We start from the raw sequence: 20,313 nt of genomic DNA on the forward strand, positions 1-20,313 counted from the left end.
TCATGTTATTGATGGGTTCGGTGTCCGGGATGATAAGTCTACCGGGTAGTAAAATCTATCAACTTGGACCAACACATCCTCAATTATCCCTCTTGGTACACGAACGAGCAATCAGGAAGTTGTAGTGTGGTTAGGGTGGGTTTTAATTCACCCAAACCTAACTGTTTGTATACCGAGTAGGGAATCAAATTGACGCTCGCTCCTAAGTCAAGAAGTGCGTGATCAATTCGATGGTTCCCGATTACACATGATATGGTTGGGCTACCGGGATCCTTGAATTTCTGCGGCACGTCTTGCTTCAGGATGGCACTCACTTTCTCAGTCAAAAAGATTTTCTTTTGAATAATTTTCCGTCGCTTGGTCGTGCATAAGTCTTTTAGGAATTTGGCATATGAAGGTATCTGTTTAACGACATCAAGTAGAGGAATGTTGACTTTCACCTGTTTCAACACCTCTAGGATATCCTGAGAGTTAGAGAGAGGTTTTGGTGAAACCAACCGTTGGGGGAATGGAGCAACTGGCTTCTCTAGAAGTTTCGGTTCCACTTTTTGTGGGACATCACTGGATCCATCATTGTTGTCCTCTTTTGGTTCTTGAGGCTTTTCGGGCCTAACCGGAAGATTTTTATCAATGATCTTCCCACTCCTAAGAGTGGTGATGGATTTAGCATGTCCTATCTGATTTGAAGAGCTGGGATCATTATTCTCGTACTGCGGTTTAGGATTGGGGAGAGGTTGTGCAGGAAGCATCCCCTTTTCTATAACCGTCATACGAGAATCTATCTTTTGCATAAAATCTGTAATTCCTCGCATTGCCTGAGCCAGCTCTTGTATGGGATTTTGAACCGGTTCCTCTTGAGGTTTCACTTGATTTGGATTTTGATTGAAGAAACCTGGAGGAGTCGCCGTTTGTCCATTCCTCCAACTAAAGTTTGGATGATTTTTCCAGCCAGGATTATATGTGTTGGAGTTAGGTCCAGTAAAAGGTCTTTGATAGTTATTTACGGCATTGGCTTGTTCATTCAACACTCCTCGAAAGGCAGGTATTGTAGGACAGTTTTCAGTTGTGTGAATGTTGCAATCACAGATGCCGCAAACAATTTCATTGACCTTATCCTTTTTTCCTTCCATGGCCTCAACTTTCCTTATGAGCGTAGTCACTTTACACTTGAGATCATCCTCTTCTTTCAAGAGATATAATCCACCTTTCTCCTTTAATTGAGTCGGCCTAGACGTGGTGTTCGACTTTGGGTAATAGTCCCATGATTGTGTTTTTTCAGCAAGACTATCGAGGTAATCCCATACCTCGTCAACATCTTTGTTAATGAACTCTCCATTACACATTCTCTCGACCATTTGGCGCATGGAAGATGTCGGTCCATCATAGAAAAAATTTGTAATGCACCACGTTTCAAATCCGTGTTGTGGGCATGAACTGACCAAATCTTTGAACCTTTCCCAACATTGGAAGAATGTTTCATCTTCCTTTTGGGCAAAGTTCATGATTGCTTTTCTGAGGGTAATCGTTTTATGATGTGGGAAGAATTTTTTTATGAATTCCCTCTGCATGTCGTTCCATGTGCCAATGGATCTAGGACGTAGTGAATGTAACCACGTCTTAGCTTTCTCTTTTAAGGAAAAAGGAAAGAGTTTCAGCCTAATTGTATCTTCAGATACATTAGGAAAACATAATGTAGCTATTATCTCATCGAACTCTTTCAAATGTAAATATGGACTTTCAGCTTCAAGTCCAGGGACGGTGGGAAGGAGTTGGATAACTCCTGGCTTGATGTCCATTTGTCCTGTGTTTTCAGGAAAAATCATGCATGAGGGCGTACTCACTCCCGCCGGTTGTAGAAAATCTCGTAAAGTACGAGGCGGGGGTGCCTGTTGCACCTCATTCTCATCTTGGGTATCCTCCACCCTGGGTGGGAGTAGAGGAGGTTGGTCTTCAGCCATAACTTCCCTTAACTCAGGGGATTTCGAGTGGTGTCTAGTCCTGCGATGGATAGTCAACCCCTCAACCAGTCCTCCTTCAGTCAAGAGACGTCGAGTGTCGTCACGGGCCCACTTGGGCATGAAAACACTCGCAGCCCTCGATTAAAAACCTAATCCTAAGAAAGGAAAAGAAAATCTAGAAAGAAAGAGAGAGTTGGAAAGAAATTACCAAATTGGAGTCCTAAGTTAAAAACCTGCAAAATAAAACAAAAATAAGTTAGATTCCTAAAAAGAGAAATAGCAGTAAATCAATTTCTAAAAGAAGGAATTTTTTAAAAGAAAGTGGAGATTTCTAAAATAAATTAGGAAAGATCTAAACTAGAAAGTAGATTATTAAAAGAGAACTGAAAGATAGGAAGTAAGGAAAGAGCTTACCAAATTAGAAATTTCTATCTTAAAGGCCTACAAAATAAGAAGGTTAGTTCCTAAAAAAAATATTCTAAAAATAAATTAGGAAAATAAATTAGATTCTAAAAGTGCTAGAATTAGAAAATTTCTAAAATTTAACCCTAATTCTAAAAATATGAAAAAGTAGAGAGATTAGGAAGGAATTACCAATTGAGAAACTTATATCCAAATTCTATAAAAGAGGAAACAAGTTAGTTTTGAACTCAAATAGAAATAAATAAATAAATAAATAAAACTAAGGTTAGTAAAATCCTAATCTTAAACTAATCCTAAAACCAATTAATTTCAGAAAATCGTAACCGTCAGTCCCCGGCAACGGCGCCAAAAACTTGTTCACACCCCAAGTGTAGGGTTGTGATGTAGTAATAAACTCGGTAAGACCGAGGTCGAATCCACAGGGACTGATACCTGTACGTTATCCGAAACCAAGAAGAACTAGAACTAGACTAAGATTGATTTAAACCAAATAGAATTTGAAGAATAATTATGAAGGAATTATCTAAGACTTTAAGGAATTCAGAGAAAGGAAACTAGGGATTCAGAGGATCCACTTGTAGAGATCAGGGAGATCGTATGCTAGGATAACAAATTATGGAAATTTACTGAACTGCCATTGATATAGGTTTCAAGAGATGAAAGGTGTGTGAATTAGACTGGATTCCATCACCAAACCATGCCCAGGAGACAAAGCAAACAACAGAATTAATCTAATTATCAATCGATCAACATGCCATGAAGATCAGGAAGGTACTGTCATCCTACCATGCCCATGGGACAATGATGAACAACGGGGCTCCCTGACATTATAATCAAAATAAGGGAAGAGGAATACTCAAAGCCATTGCAAGCCCATTGTAATTTCAGTCACAACATGCCATAAAAAACAAAAAATATTCCCATAATAAAATCAAATCAAAAAAATCTCTTCAATCTAATCAAAAGGCACGAGCAACATCTCTCCCATCAGGCTACAAGCTTCACCTCTTAGCCCCAGCTAAGAGGTTTAGCCCAACATTATTGGCCTGAACTCAAAGCAAATACAAAGGAAAAGAAAACGAAAAAGAAAAGAAAAAGAACTTAGTCTTTCCCTCTGTCTCACGTTCCCAGCAGTCGGTCGGTTTCCTCCCGTCTTTCCTTTTCTTTTACAGCTCCCTGACGTGGGTCCCTGCTGAAAAACTCCTCTCCCCACACGCTCTCCCTCCTTCTTATAGCTAAGGAGTCGGTTCGAGAACCTACGCACCTGCGGAGCACTGGAGTCAGTGCGTAAGTTTGCTTTACGCCGGTTTCTTTTACGCAGCAACTTGTAAACGCATTGCGTTTACCCCATGAATGATTCATATGCTAGATCCAAGCCATCCAGGCTCCTTGGACTTGATCGGTGGTCCCCTGGGTTGGATTTGGACAGTCACAATCATCGGACCGATCCTGTCAATGGTCCCTGAATGGCCCGGATCAATCGAGTCTCGGACGATGTTGTCGCAAGTTGCTTGCGCTGACGCTTTGTGTGGCCTAGGATCGATCGTCAGACCATAAATCCATTCCGACCATTGGATTAGTCTCGCAAAACCGGTCGGAATTGATGTTGTTCGGGTCGCATCTAGTGTGGCCCATCAAGAATATCGTTCTACCATCCGAACTGCGTTTGGCCAAGATTCTTTTGAGTGTGTGTGCATGGGTTTGAAGAAACTCCTTATGTACGGTCGGTTCTGCCTTCTGGAACGAATGGACGGCTCTGATCGTCCTGATTAATTCAGATGGTGGCCCAACATAATTTTTCGCAGGTTCCGTTGCGAAACAGAGCTTCTGAAACTCTGTTTTGATGATCGGTGGGCCTATGATCAAGGTGTTTAGGACAATCCGATCCATTCATTGGACTGCACTCGAAAAATCATTCGAAAAGGACTATTTTTGAATTGGAATCGGTGTGGTCCATACGATCTTCTTAGCTACCGTTCATCTTGCGTGCGGTTAAGATCTTCACCCGTATGCTTGCATGAAGGAGAAAGGAAACCTAGGCATCGGTTTTGGCTAACCCTTGGAACGAATGGACGGCTCTGATCATCACTCCGGGCGTCTAGTGGGGCCCACTGGCCAGAACCGCAGCTGCAGTGTGAAGACGCTGGAGCGTTTTTGAAATTTTGAGAATATGTCGGTCAGCGTAACGCTGACCGATTGGGACATTGGCGGTGCACGGCGAGTGCATGCACATTGTGCGCGTGCATTCTCTTGAGTGGGGTCCACTGAGATTTTTGTGAGAAATCCGTTCCGTCCATCCTTTTCCTCATCCACTTTAAGGCGTTGATAATGAAATTTAAGTATATCCAGATATCAGGCGGGCCCCAAATCAAGATTTTAGGGGCTGATCTGTCCGTTGGGCCACTTCTGGAGGGATTTGAAGGTTGGAATTCACCGTGTACGGTTAATTTGTGGGCCCTTGGCCATAAATGAAGTTTTAAGCTGAACGGGTGGTGAGAACCTCGTGATCTTGCATTCTGGCTGACTTTTCAGGCCACTTGAGCTTCAATTTCTCGATTTTCTTGGATCCCTGTCATGCAAATCTGTCGATCTTGGTCTCCTAGGGTCCGTCGCTTGCCTTGGTGATTCTGGAGCGTCAAATCCATGCATTTGATACTATTTTTCAGTCCACGCTCCTGGTTTCTCCTTGCAACAGAAACATGATTAAAATGAGATATTAAATGGTACCATGTTCATAAATCTAGGCAACAACTGGGTCCGATATGCAGTATTTGACCCTCAACAGGTGTAAAAAAGAGAACCATGACCACGGCCTTGAGTTCCACGACTACGGCCTTAATCATCAGAAAAAGGAGCATCAGCATATAAGGCAGACTACGTGATCGAGGCAGGTGGAATCATAACTTACTTTTATTTTTCTTCTCTTACAAGATGAGCATAAACCTGATTCAAGGTCATCATCTCAGTATTGTGGATGATTTGTTGTCGGAGTATCTCGTACTCATTATTAAGGCCATCTAAGAACTTGAAGATCTGGTATCGCTCCTGTCGTTTCTTGATAAGAATCACATCTTAAGAATAGTAGGTATCTTCCTATAGAGTTCGTGAACTGTGTCCCATATTTCTTTCGCCGTCTTTAAGAAAAGAAGGTCACTCCGGACATTATCGGCCATGGAATTCCATAACCATGACACGACAATCATGTCATCAGATTCCCACTCTGCTTTCTTGAAGTCTCCATCGGCTAGACAAGGAAGGGTCTCAGTGATGTGGCCAAGTTTCCGCTTACTACCAATAAAGATGCGGACAGCCCATTGCTACCAAAGAAAAATGGTCCCTGTGAGAGGAAAGGATGTGATCTTCAAACTTGAATTTTTAGACTGTCTAATATCTACATCATGAGAGAACGAAATATCGTCAGAGTCTTTGATGGTGCCATGGAGAAATATCAATGCAGAGATTTTTATTTATTTATTTATTTATTATTTTTTTTATTTCTTTATTTTTTTACAATTCAAAGTCCACCATTTTTCTGAATCTCATAAATACAAATATACACCGAATAGAAAAGAGTTACAGATTCAGATCATCTGATTCAGGCCTTCTTTGGGATTTGGTTACTTCAGTATTATCCTCAACTTTCTTAGATTTCTTGTAAAGAAAAACTGAATGGATGAACAAGAAGAACACTATGAGCAATAGTCACAACCAGCAGCAGATCTTGTGGTCCATGTTATTGCTGCTACTTGAGGCTCAGATCCTACTGTCTAAGCCATGGTGGTGTTGCTCTGTTCAGAGGTGTGGAGAAGAAGATAAGAATCTAGTTGTGATGACCAGATCTGGTGCGTGAAGAACAAGTTGCCGGTTTCAATGGTGATGCGACGATGGAGAAGAAGGTGGTGGTAATGCAATAGTTGACAAAGATAGTGGTGCTGCGCCGGTGGAACTCATGTCTCACCAGGAACAACCCTCTCTGATACCATGTTGCAGGACACGATTTGGAAAAGAAATGTTGTATTACTTTTGAGTCATACACAACGTATATTTATGATAGAAATGGAGGAGAAATAAATATGGAAATATGCTGAAGAAGAAGATACGTTGAGCTGGATTGGATAAGCTCATATCATACGAATGAGCTGGATTGGATATGTTCATATCATACGGATGAGTTGGAATGGATAAGCTCAATCCGTTCCGTCGGACTCGTTCCCTCAACAGTTTTATGAATGGAGTAACGCAAGGAAGGATGTGTAGAGGTCGAGCACCGTCTTCCTAGTGGGGATAACTATTCCGAATCCACGAAATTTCTCTAAATTTAGAAGCCTTGAATCCACGAGGAGAGAAAATAGAAAATAATTCTAATAAAATTCGTAATAATTTGATTGATGATGAAATACGAGCCTACAACCTATTAAATAATAAGATAAACCCTAGGAAGAAGTTTTAGAATCATATTGTAACTATAACTCTTAGAAATCGTGAATAACTATAAATAGTAAACTTGATATTTATAGACAGCCGTGATTCTCACTAGTGCACATGATTTTTGGCCAAAAATAGTAAGTGTACTATTTGGCCAAACCACCACGATGTTCTCCTAATTTTTCTAGGCACTTTTCGTGTTGGACACAACTCATAAAGTCGAAGAGTTATAATCAGACTAAAAATTACTAAAAATAGTAAAAATGAAAATAAATATGAATTTTGACAGTCAATTTGATGGAATCTCACAAATTGCTACCAGCAACCTGCTGGACTTGAGTTCGTCCATCAGGAAACTCTGTAATGCCCACCGAACATCTACTCTATGCATCAGTTTCTCCACCTCATGTTAGGATGTAACTCCAAAAATGAGACAGATCCAAAACTAAGGTTGATGCGTGGTTTTCTTTTATCCTAATGGGAATCACCCTATAAATGGGTTGGATGGCGCCGTATAAACATCCAAGCGGGCCCCAATGATGTTTCAACGGTGGGCGTTCAATCCCACTTTTTCTCATGTTGTGGCTAACTTGAGTCATGGATCTTCTTCATTTTTGGCACCCCGTTCAATTCACACCCTGTGCAACAGGGTTTTTCCATAGGATTACTCATGGGTAAAACGACCTGTAGAACATCCAAGCTTTGTAGGGCGACTATATTGTATATGTACATTTAAAAAAGGTGATTAAAATCAATGGGAACAATGTAAAATTACTCTCGAACATCGAAGTTTACATGTTGTGGCCCACCCGAGTTTTTTCGTCAAGGTTGAAACTATATGCTTTGGAGTACTTTTTATAAATTATATTTCAACTCTATAAGAGGTATTTTCAAAAGTATAAAAAGAATATTGAAAAAGGGAGAAATTATGTTGGTTTTATGTATTCCTACAGTAAAAATCTTTAGTTCCACATCAAATAGCAAGAAGGTCGTGAAGTAGGTTATAAACATTTGCTCTAAACAAACTCTTGTGAAATGTGTTATATTATGCTCTAGCTCATACATGAACACGAAGCGCCCCTTGTCTAGGACCTAGAATCAGTCCAGGTTCCGACATTACCTAAGATTCGTCAAGCAGACGGGCCTCTCAGTGGACAAGGGATCCTAGCCATAAAATATGTAGCTTTTTTTCCCATAAAATTCTTGGCAGGCCTCTGACTGAAGCGTCAAATCTTCCAAACTTCAGAGAATTTTTAGGCATGCAATGGTCTGTTGAAGGAGTTCATCAGATCACTGTTCTGGAGGGCAGAACACTTACAGTAGTCATGTTTTGTGTGGAAAATCCACTGTCCATCAGGTGCACCCCTCGATTTAAGGACTTGGTAACAAATATCAGCCCGATCTACAATTCAGGTGGACCACAAAATGATAACAATGGGAGGTGATGCCAAATGGGGTACATTTTGTTCCGTGCGTTCCATCCAACCCATTCATCAGGTGCACCCAGCCAGGATGAACAAACTCTCTAAAATGTAGCCTGATACAAAAATCAGAAGTGGCAACTCTCTAAAATTTAGCCTGATACAAAAATCAGAAGGGCCACTTCGTGAATGGTTTTGTAGTTCGGCCCAACAGAGGTTTGGATCAGGATTGTTTTCAGGATGCTTGGTGAAGTAGAAGGCACACCTGATGGACGGAGTGGGAGTGGATGTCACACGCACTAGACATTGGGCACCACACAAATCAGGCATTCTTCCCACTGCGCTCAACTTGTTGGAAGAACACAAACGCCACACACAACTTCCATTAAAAGCCAAAGTGCCATTACATCATCATCAGATCAAGACCACCCAGATGTCTTCCAGGGTGGGCAAAGACGCTATCATGGCCCAGATCGGCATCAGCGTTGTCATGGAACCGGCATACCCACAGTGGCCGTGGTGAATTGGGTGAGATGAATCTTTTGAGGGAGAAGGTGGTATTTGATGTTGAGGTTCTCAAAGATTCTCTTCAACTCGAAGATGAGTTCCGACCGTCGGTTGTTCCTCTCCATGAAGTTCTGGAAGTTGATGGTGTGTAGAATGTAGAGAATTATCTTCATTTTGTTCACCTCTTCGATCTCTTTCACGACCACCGAGTGTTGTTGTTGCCAGTGCTTGGGCTTGCTCTCTATGTACCTGCAACCAAAACCAGATTTTGTCCCATGTCATCAATGGTCCAGATTAATTGCTACAAACACTAAATGGAGTGGGGATGATTGATGGTCTGTGGTGCTACTAGTCCATGATCAGAAATATTCATTTGGTTGGCCTTCCCACAAATGGTTAAAACTAGTAGAGCCCATCCATTCACATTCTGAATGCACGAGTCCTTTTGACTGGATGGGCAGAGTTTGCACTGTGGGCCATCCATGAGAGGGCCATCAGATGAAAATTTCCAATCACTGAGTGCCGTTCAGGTGGAGCCTCAAAACTGGCACCCACAAGACTGATAGCTTCTCTCACATTCGAATGGAAGTCTTCATGTTGTTGAAGGTGCTCTCTGAAGTAGAAACATCTATCGAGAATTCGATGTTGTCACCCATATTGGGACTTCTGTTGAAATTGCTGATGGCCTTTGTGAGCAGCACCGCATTGGGGTAGTAAATCTTCTCGTTGTCAAAACGGAGGAATATGGTCGTTAAAATGTTCATCTCATCCACAACCATCTGCGCAAAATCATCTCAAATGCTCCAACTTTCATTGATATAAGAAAGAAAACATACTCCTTCATCGATATTATCAACCTCATTACAAATTTAAAAAAATAATTTAAAAAAAAAATCTATTATAGCATAATTCATTATGCTAAGAGGTTCGAAAGATTCTCGATTATTATATTTTAAATGCATTATACTTTGCATAGTGCTTTATTTTCTTAAATTTAGAGAGCTAATTATATTTATCAAGTCATTCTACCAATGACTCTACCAAGTCCCAGCACCTCTCTCACCCTCTCATCTCATATCTCCCAGCCCTTCATCTCAAAAGTAGCAATCAAGGTGGACCCACATGATGTCTAGTCCAAATCAATGATTACAAATCAAATGGAAAAAGAGTTTAATACTTTATATTCAAATCTAAACTGGGATTAACATATGGCCTTACCTATTTAAAACTTGATGCTTGACATCATTTTAAATATGTAATGACAAGATATATTAAAAATATAATAGCTTCAAAACTTAAGTTGCATCCAAACAGGGCCTTGGACGGGGCCTTGATAGATGCAACTAATAAAATCTTAGCAATGCCAGGGGAACACAAAGGTGCAGATCATGTTTCAGTCCTGAAACTCTGTTTGATGCATTCGTACAATGGTTGATGAACACCATAGTGCCGGTAAAACCAGCAGGTCCAAAACATGGTGAAGTCATCTATCTATAATGCACTTGCCACGGTGGCTTATCATTTTGGACCATCCACTTGCTGTCCGTACTGCAGATGGCAGCTGGTTCAAAATGCACATATATCGGGTGATGCTGATTAGTAGCCTTTAAAGTAAGAAAGCAAAAAATGGTTGATTGTCCCTGTAGTGTTGGATAACCTAGTAGGTGTGATTCCTAAACACATGCCATAAATCATAGGGCCCAGTAGATGGAAAGACCTGAATGCTGCTGATTGATACCCCATCCTGCCACATGTACTGTGGAGATGGCTCTGCCAAATTTGGGTTCTCCTGGATAATTATAACATGGGAAAAAAAAAATACATAATTTTTGTAATAATGTGTAATTTAATTAGCACTGATATTAATATGTAAAAGAAAAAAATATTAAAAATTCCTTCATATAAGAATGTTAACATAATATTAGATTTCAAATATCATTACGGAAAACCAACTTAGCTCCATTCAACTCCGAATTCAACCCTACTATATTGAAACTCAGATTAGTCAACTCGGCTTTCTCCATATTCAAAGGCAACCCAGTAAGAACGCATCCTAGTTAACTCAGAGCAAGTTCAAGCTCATGTGCTCAATGTGTCTGCTTTTACATGAAGTCATTTGGTCTTGTAGTGAGTTACACAACTGAGTTAACAAGCTAATTGGTAAAGAAAATCAAGTTACTATGTTCCTGAAAAGACCATACAAGACCAAGTGGAATTTGACTCAGTATTCAGTAAGGTTCGATTTTGAGTAGAAACTTTTGGACCTTGCATAGAATGATAGCCTTTGGTAATGCGAAGGGATAAAATTTCAAATTCCTACCCAGGTTTACTGATTAATTTCTTGGAAATTATAGTGTAATTTTGTCAGTTAAGGCAGATTGTATCAAAATTCCAAGTGTTGGTTGCTCAATTATCATTCAAGAGTTCCAAAAAAAAAACCTCACCTGGACACCGTCGATAACACAACGATCACCAACATCAAAAGGGTGCATGACGAAGACAAAGATTACGGATTCAAAGATGGTCTTGCAGGTGTTCCCAAACATGAATCCCACAAGCACTAATTGGGATGTGATGACGAATACAACTTTGGTAGTCGCGACCCCCATCACCAGCAGAGACACCACAATTATGATCACGATCACAATTGCACTCGCTAGCTTGTGTAGCTGCTGCACTGCTGTCTTGGTATCATTCAAGGCATGAGCAAGAGCTTTCCGCTCATTATAAGCTTTCACCTGCAACAAAGAAAAACTGTTCAAAATACAGGAATGGAAATGCTCTTTTGGGCAATGAAATGTGACACTAGACCCAAATGGACCAAAAACAGCTGAAATGTGGAGTGAGTCGGGGCGAGTGGTAGCGATTGTGGTTCGCACCTGAGATGTACTCTACAACCACTATTTAAAAACATGGTAGAACCTGAGTAATAGACCCAACAGGGTTCCTGGACCAAGGAAAAAAGTTCGCTCAGCAAGTGATTCTATGAATGTCCACAACTATACACATTGGTTGGTATGTAGCATTTGTTTCTGCTGCATAAAATTAACATTCCTTGCAACTACAGCAGGCTCAAGCCAGAGCCCAAAAGAATTTGGCCAAACAATGATAAAATCCCTATGTCACATTATCTATCCATTGATCAAGTGGGACACATGCACCAAGAAATAGATACCTAGAGGAATGAAATCAAGGGTCTACATTCAAGATGTATGGGTTGCCTAATCAAGGATTAGAATGCCATATTTACAGGGCATAAGACGTACATGCAAAGTTGGGTCAAGTGAAGCTAAAAATACTTAAGCTCAACCTGACCCGAAAAATGATCAGGACATGCATGCCAGGCCCAAGCCGGTCCAGGGGCCAAGATAATATGTTCAAGCCAGGTCGGGCTGGTTGAGCTGGGCAAGGTGCCCGCCCATTGCCACCCTTGATAAAAATTGGAATTTGGAAGGTTGTGACATCTTTCTGAAAGCTGATAAGCATGGGACATGATGAAGACAGCTTACCACCCAGTCCCTGAAAGCTGACTTTCTGATCTTTCCAGTCTCAGATCCTCGGAAGAGAGGGAATATGGTCCGGACCTCATCCTTCTTCAAGTACTTCAACAGATCATCCTCTTCGATGTACCTATATATCAAAACTTTATTAAAACTCAGGCCAATCGAACCATTGATTTATTGGGCATTTTTAACCTTCATCATGTTGGTGAAGGATGTCAAACTTCACCCACCTGGGGTGCGAGGCCCATGACATGAACAGTTTGGATCACAGAACCATGATTACCACTTTCTCGAACCATATTTGACCCATGTACTACAAGTAATGAAAAGAAGAAAGGACAGAAGAAGGCCTGGAGCAGACCGACGACAAGAGATCTTTGCCCGTTGGATCAAACTAGATTAGCTATGTATTGTGGCAGAGTGAGATGATATGCAGGCACTTTGAAATTACTAAGAAATTGTATACATGGCATAGCAGTAAGTCAAATTAAACCGCCAATATATGTCCCCTGGTTTAAACATCCTGCACCAAAAATTTTGCCTATTTGATTATCTGACTATCAGAACTGTGAATGTTTATTGGACGGCTAGAAATGAAAAATATCCCATGGCCCCATTTCAACAAACAAGTGTCCACAAATAGAGATTAAGATCATTTTAACAATCAGATGTTAATGCATGTCACGTGTATTATTTGCGGAATAGTGACTCCAAGACCCGGGAAGTGCATAAGAGGAGAGTTTACATTTCTACTCTCCTTTGCTTCTTTTTTTCGTTACATGAGAGTGGAAAATCGAAAGTTGTGGGGCTCACATGGTATGTGTCTCACATCCAACCTGTCCAACAGAGCACACCAACAATATTTTTAGACGAAGCAAAAATATGAAAGTTCCAATCATAAGATTGGTCCATCCATACAAAATAATGTACACCATTCAAAATATCCCAATTCAAGTGTAGCCCATACACAGGTCTGATTGACTTGATGTTTTGTCCGTGTTATCATCATGGTGTGGTGCCTACATTTAACGGATCGGATGTTATACGGATCAGGTGGGCCTCTGACGCAGGGGAGGACGTGAGGTCGAGCACAGTCTTCCTCAAGGAAATAACTATTCCAAATCCACAGAACTTCTCTAAACTCCTCACAGAGACTTCTTGAATCCACGAGAAAGAAAGCAAGCAAAATAGAAAATAAATTCTATAAAATTCGAAATTGACTGATGAATGAATAAAAACGAGTTCACAACCCTTTAAACTACAACTAAAACTCCTAGAATTCGCGACTTACTATTTATAAACGGCCATGATGTCTACTAGTGCGCAAAGTTTTCGGCCAAAAATAGTAAGTATCCTGTTTGGCTTCACCAAGCTGTTCTCCTAATTTTTCTAAGCTCTTTTCACTTTAGATGCAACTCTTAAAACCCAACAGATGAAGAGTTATAATCAAACTAAAACTTAATATTTATAGTAAAAACAGAATTAAAATAGGTAAATGATTGTCGATCTAGCGATATTTCGCAAATCCAGCTTGGGTAACCCGGCATAGCAGGGTTAGTTGGCTAAAGTAGCTCGTTCTACCCCAAAATCATATATTTTACGTCCGATAACTCATTCCGGATTGCGAGATACGCCTAATTTAAGGTCCGACGGTTCGGATCACTTCTGTCGTCGACCGGGCCTTTTCTGATCCATCTTGGCCATGTAACTGTCTGCGACCCTCTCTACATCAGCCTCACTAGTCTTAAATTTCACAACTTTTTAAAGAAAAATAAATGAGGTCAATTTATAATTTCATCCCTCAAAAGGCACCTCAAAGTGATTTCTAATATTGGCGGCATTATTTGGTAAAATATATATTCTTCCAAATTTTGTTGTAAATACCTCTATAATACATAACCTGCCTTTTGCGAAGTGAGCTCTGCACTTTCTGATATGGTTGTAAATCCACACGCCTTTTATGGCGTGTACAGGGATTGGGTATTTCCCTTGCCTTTACGGATGTCCGCACAGGCACTGTTGATTGGATTTCTTCAATCTATACAGAAACAGGGAGTGTCGATCGATCGAACAGCTGATTGATTGATCAAGAAAACCCTGGATTAAACAGATTGATCTCTAGACAGTTTTTGGACAAGTTCGGTCGATCGAACTTGGAGGATCGATCGATCGAGATAATTCGGAAAAATGAGCTCTCTGGACGATTTTTAGCATGTTCGATCCCTCAAACATGTGATTGTCAATTGATCGATAGTCACTTAATTGGTTTCGATCGAGAGTACATTAATTGACGACGGGCACAATTTTGCATAATTGGGCAATTTTTTTCCTAATTCGGATGTAACACTATATAAGGGTTTTTTAACATGGGATTAGGGTATTGGAGACTTGTTCTAGACAGAAAGCTAGAGTTTTGAAAGGGGATTTGTCCGAAGAGACAGGGGTTTTTTGCATTTAAGTTGCTTTCATCTCTTGTAATTCATTTCATAGTGGATTTGCTTGACGCTTTGTGTTGTGGTTTGTTGGGAAGCCACGAAAGCAAACCCGAATTCGAATCAAACAAGCGAAAGATAAACGCAACAAAACATACACAAAGGACACATGAATTTTATGTGGAAAACCCTCACGAGAAAAAACCATGGTAAAAGCAACAATAATCACTATGAAACATAACTTACAAGAGATAAATGAACTTACAAATTTTATTTTATTTTAAAAAAAAAAAAAAAAAAAACCTCGTTTTCTCCTCTCCAAACCTTAGAAACGTTTTATCCCTAATTGTAATATCTTATATATATATATATATATATATATATATATATATATATATATATATATATATATATATATATATATATATATATATATATATATATAACACCCGGAAAAGGAAGCAATTCACGCAATTAAGTAAAATCGCGCATGTCGTCGATCGACATCGCTTGTGCGATCCTTGGTTGATCAAGCTCTCATGTTTGATCAGTCGAACATGCTTAAAACTGCCTAGAGAGCAAACTGTACAAAAAAGGGGTTTCTAGATCAATCGAGTCAAGGGTTCGATTGGTCGAGCTCCCTTGTTCCAGACAAATTGAAGACATCTGACAACATAAATTTTTTTTTTTCACAAGGGTTTTCAATGTAAAATCGTGTGCTCTCCATGGTTGCTCATATTCTTTCGTTTCCTATTGTTGTGTTTGATCTTATCTGAGGTTGCTTCCGTGTCGACGAGTTGCATAAGGGCTTGCTCGGTTTCTTAAGAGGCACCACATGGTGGGTATTTGATCGTACCTGCACGAGAAGTGGATTGCGTCCTACCCTGCCTAGACGGATTTGGTCAAGGAAGGGGCTCGGTGGGGCCCAATGCCGTCCATCCATTTTTCCAGATCATGTTAGGGTATAAGCCCAAAAATGAGGCGGATCCAAGACTCAAGTGGACCACACCATAGGAAGTAGTAGTGATAATGACGCCCACCACTAAAACCTTCCTAGGGCCTAGCGTGAAGTTTATTTGACATCCAACCTGTCAAGGTTACATATACAAATATCATCATCTGCGGCTCCTAAGAAGTTTTTAATGTGGCCATTCAATACCCTCTGTGTATTCCACTAAAGCCTTAGATCTGCTTATTTTTGGGCTCATATCCTTCACACACAATCATCCCTTCATCAACTCTCAGAATGGCCGGTACAGCATAGAATCAAGAACATGTATAATCCATTCAGATTATCATCTTAGATGCAATTTTGGAAGTGAAAACCCAAACCCTATGTCATCTGTGATTCTGTGGGCACAGTAACCAATCAAAACTATCCCTAGGAAATGAGTTCTTATTCGTTCATTTGCCACACACAACTTGCTGCTCATCACACCAGTTGATGGTTTGGATGTTTTGCACTCTAGAGAGGATATGTACAGGTAATCTTTGTTATTCAGTATTTCTTTCCAAAAGAAGGAATAAAGATTTCATCTAGCCACTTTTACTGACTCATGATGTAGAGTGACTCCTACCACTGGGGCCCACATGATGAGTGGTCCAATAATGGGAACCATCCATTTTTTGAAATCTGTGCTGTAATCGGTCACCCTATTAAAGTTGCTATCATGGGACTATGTCAGCATGTTGGCCCAGTGACCGCACACACAGGATTTGAGTCGCGACAGAAGCCGAAAGAATAATAAATAGCAGATGCTCAGACAACTAGGTCACTGATTTAAGCAATGTATGATACTCAGCCTGCATATGGTGCTTGATAGAAAGACACCGAAAGTTTATACACGTGGCATACATCAATTCAAATAAACCACCTAGATTGTACAGAGCACTGTCTCCAAGTACCAACCCTGACATAAAATTGGTCAAATAATCCTAATTTCTGATTTTTAGACATTTTAGTAAATAAGACTACTTAATTCTTTTCATTTTTGACCGTTTGATAAATGGCCACCAATCCCAACATCAGGTGATCAAATATGCCGAAGTTTTGGTTCATACTAAGCTTCCTAATTTGGGCGGTTCTATTTGGCTATACACTATTGTGTGTAATATGTACAATTTTATAAGTAATTTCTAAGTGCATGTGTATCATCCATCTTAGTCTGCTAGAGTATCAAAGTTTATCTCTTGAATTATTAGTATAAAAACTCCTTTACTCCGACAGGGAGATAAAAAATTACTTAAAAACTTGCATACATAGCATACAATTATTGAGATTAAACCGACCCAAATATAAGATCCATTTAAATATATTTTAAGTGAAAATTATGCTTATTTAACTACCTAACTATAAAATTGGTTTATTGGACATCTAAAAATAAAAATAAACTGTGCAACCACTTACAACCTCCGATATAAAGGACAAATCCCTGTCCTGAGCGGAGAAGGAGCGGGTTAGGTGAGACCCCAGGCCCACAGAGGTGGGTGGGACCCTTGACTGTGGAGCCCACTCTGATATATGTGACTACATCCATGCCGTCCATCCCTATTGAAAGCTCATTTTAGTACATGATCCAAAAAATGCAGCAGTTCCAAATCCTAGATGGACCATAGTACAGGAAGCAGTGGTGATTGACTATTAAAAACTTCTTGTGGGCCACAAAAGCTTTGGATCAAAATGATATTTGTGCAGTCTCTTCATCTAGGTGTTTTGTGACCTTGTCAACAAGTTCAATAGCAAATAAACATTCTAGTGGAATCGATTAAGTTTTTAATGGTGAGGATTCAATTATAACTGTTTCCATGTGGTGTGGTCCACCTAAGATTTGAGTCAGCTTGATTTTTGGTATCATGCCCTAAAATGAGCTTTCAAATGGTTAGACAGTGTGGATTTAAGTCACAAACATCACTGTGAACCCTACAGTCAGGGTCTCACCTAGTTGGATCCGGGTCTCTCTCACCTAATCCACTCCCGGGGTGGGCTGCAATCGGATTGCGTATTATCGTACTGAGTAAACTTTGTTGGGCCCACCGTGACTGTATGTCGTATATCCACACCGTCCATCCATTTTTTCCAGCTCATTTTAGGGGTTGAGCTCAAAATTGAAACATATTCAAAGCTCAAGCGGACCATAACACAGGAAACAGTTGGAATATGGTTTCTACTATTAAACCTTCCTAAAGCCCACGGTGATGTTTATTTTTCATCCAACCTGTTAATAAAATCACAAAGACACGGATGAAGGGAAAAATAAAAAAACAAATATCAGTTTGATAAGGACTCTTCACGCGTAGATGTTCAATTCGCACTGTTTTCTGTGGTGTGGTCTACTTGAGCTGTGGATATGCTTCATTTTTGGGCTAAAGGGATAAAAGAGTTTGGGTATGGGTATATCACACCTTCCATCCGTTTTTCCAATTCGTATTTATTTGTTTTTTTACAAAACGACAACTTTAGGTACGCTGCCACAGTCAAGAGTTGACTGTACGTACCAACGGACGAAGAGGGACGGGGATTTCCTGCGAAAGGCTTTCGCAGTAAGTTACGCAAGCATGCTGGGTGGAGCCCAGGTGTTTGTGAGAAATACACACCGTCCATCCGTTTTTCGAGCTCATTTTAGGACGTGCGACCGACAATTAAACGCACTCACCCACACCAGATGGGCACTCGCTCTTTGGTGTCATTGTTCAAAGGGAGCTTGTCTACCATTAAGCCGAGGAATCAGACCGTACCTACCTCGATGCATGCATTGTATATACCAGTTTATTTTAAGATGCAGTACCCAACAAAAGGTATAGCCCAGTGACAAGACTCTGCGGGATCGACGGTGCATAAGTGTTTTATCAACGCTGTCTACTCGATACCAAATCACAATAAACAATGGAAGATAATGACTTCCACGTTGAAACCTTATTAGGGCCCACTTCGATGTTTATTTACCATCAAGTCACGTAGAACTCGATGAAGGTAAAACACGAATATCAGCTTTTTCAAATCTTAGGTGGCACCAAGAAATTTTCAACGGCAGGCATTTAATATCCACTGTTTCCTTTGGTACGGTCTACTTGAGCTTTGGAAATATTTCAATTTTCGGCTCATGCCCAAAACTGAGCTGAAAAAATGGATGAACGGCGTAGATAAAACCTCACGTCACGGTGGGCCTCACAGAGCCCCCGCCTGGACCGAGTACGTACACAACCGATGCTCGGTTCTCTCACTTACTTGGCGTTGGGCTTGGCGACGCGTTGGAAGATTCGCTTGCCCTCCTGCCTCGCCTCCCACTCGCTAGAAATCTCACCTTCTTTCCCACTGGAATCCTCCATCGTCTCATCCACGGTCTTCGAGATCGTGGACAGCCCCGTCGACATCACGTGGCTCATTAGCCGCTTCATGCCCCACGTGGACGGATTCCCCTCGCTCAGCTTCCTCAGCTGCTCCATGTCGATCACCATCTCGTCTCTCCCGTCTTTCCCGTCTCTCCTCATCGAAAGCCGGGCCGGCAGCGTCTTCGACCGGCGCATCGACTTCGTCTGGCTCGGCGACCGTGACACCTCACCGAGCGGCTCTCCGGACAGCGTCTCCAATATGTACTGGTGGAAGACGCTCTCCTTCATCCGGTCAAAGAAGGTCGAGACGTGGAACGACGATGCTAGCATTTTTACGAGCACGATCTTCACCAGCCATATGATGGACCCCACCAGAGCTGCTATAAGAACGCGTGTGACCTTCTTCAGGAGCCTGCGAGAGCGGCTCGACACTTCGACCTCCGGATCGAAAATCAGTGTCCATGCTAGCAGGACGAGGGAAATCCAGACGCAGATCTGCACTCCCCTCTGCAGACCGTAAACGAAGTAGAGTACCTTCTCGCGTAGCATGAAACTGCGCTCGATGAGGTAGACGCCGAAGCGGACGAGCCAGCTGGAAACGAGACGGCCGCAGAAGATGACGAGAACCGTAAGGCACCATTTCCAGAGCTCAAGCCCCCAGTGTTTACGGTCGCGGAGGGACGTGACAGTGAGACTGGAGACGAGGCAGGCCGTGATGACGATGAAGGCAGCCCACTCAACGATGGCCCGGATGTTGATCTTGTGCTTCTTTCTGCCGTCCTTAACGGTTGCATCTCGCTCGTCTTCGGATTCGGATTCGGGGGGGTGGTCTTCGGAGACTGGGGCGGGTTTGAGAGGGTGGGGGTCGTTGAGCTCACCAAAGCGGGCCTTGGCCTTGGAGTGGCTAAGGAGGCGATGGAGGGTGCGGGAGCGAGTGGCGGTTGTAGGATTTGGGGGTTTTTCTTCGGAGGGTAGGTCGGGGGATTTTTTTAGAGACTGTTTGCGTATGGAGTTTGGAGTCTCTACGTTGAGAACGACTTGATTCTGCTTCTGTGATTCTTGCATTTTCTCTGTCGAGATTGTGGTGTGGAAGAGAGAAAGGGGGTAGGAAAGAGGACTGAGAGAAACGAGGGAAGAAATATTTTTTTTTTTCACCCCTCTCTCTCTCTCTCTCTTCGTGGTTTTTGGATTCAGAAATGACTAACGAGGGTAAAAGCGAAGCAGCCGCTTATATAAATACGCTGCAGTGGGTGGGAGTGTACATGGCAGTGCCAGTGTGACCAATATCTCGGATATTTTGAAATTACCGTGATTT

The 20,313-nt window shown here is 41.4% G+C and overlaps 1 protein-coding gene and 1 non-coding gene across 2 annotated transcripts; one reads left to right on the plus strand and one right to left on the minus strand.

Moving 5' to 3' along the window:
* Positions 1-1,413: 1,413 nt before the first annotated feature.
* LOC131250189 (small nucleolar RNA R71) lies at positions 1,414-1,520 on the plus strand. Its single transcript, XR_009173118.1, has one exon. It is a non-coding gene; the product is annotated as a small nucleolar RNA R71 (small nucleolar RNA).
* Positions 1,521-8,112: 6,592 nt separating this feature from the next.
* On the minus strand, positions 8,113-20,063 carry LOC131249456 (mechanosensitive ion channel protein 10-like). Its single transcript, XM_058250267.1, has 6 exons — positions 18,895-20,063; positions 12,244-12,364; positions 11,179-11,472; positions 9,311-9,513; positions 8,410-8,983; positions 8,113-8,368 (listed from the first exon to the last, which is right to left on the minus strand). Exons 1-5 carry the CDS (start codon positions 20,061-20,063, stop codon positions 8,716-8,718), a joined length of 2,055 nt encoding a protein of 684 aa, XP_058106250.1. The 3' UTR covers positions 8,113-8,368; positions 8,410-8,715.
* Positions 20,064-20,313: the final 250 nt, after the last annotated feature.

Source organism: Magnolia sinica, chromosome 6 (genome assembly GCF_029962835.1).
Source record: "Magnolia sinica isolate HGM2019 chromosome 6, MsV1, whole genome shotgun sequence".
NCBI lineage: Eukaryota > Viridiplantae > Streptophyta > Magnoliopsida > Magnoliales > Magnoliaceae > Magnolia > Magnolia sinica.

Coding starts and splice junctions, on each gene's coding strand:
- LOC131249456 (XM_058250267.1), bottom strand. CDS start 20,063: ATGCAAGAATCACAGAAGCAGAATCAAGTCGTTCTCAACGTAGAGACT. Junction 12,365..18,894: donor GTCGCCAAGCCCAACGCCAA/GTAAGTGAGAGA, acceptor TTTGATATATAG/GTACATCGAAGAGGATGATC. Junction 11,473..12,243: donor CAGCTTTCAGGGACTGGGTG/GTAAGCTGTCTT, acceptor TCTTTGTTGCAG/GTGAAAGCTTATAATGAGCG.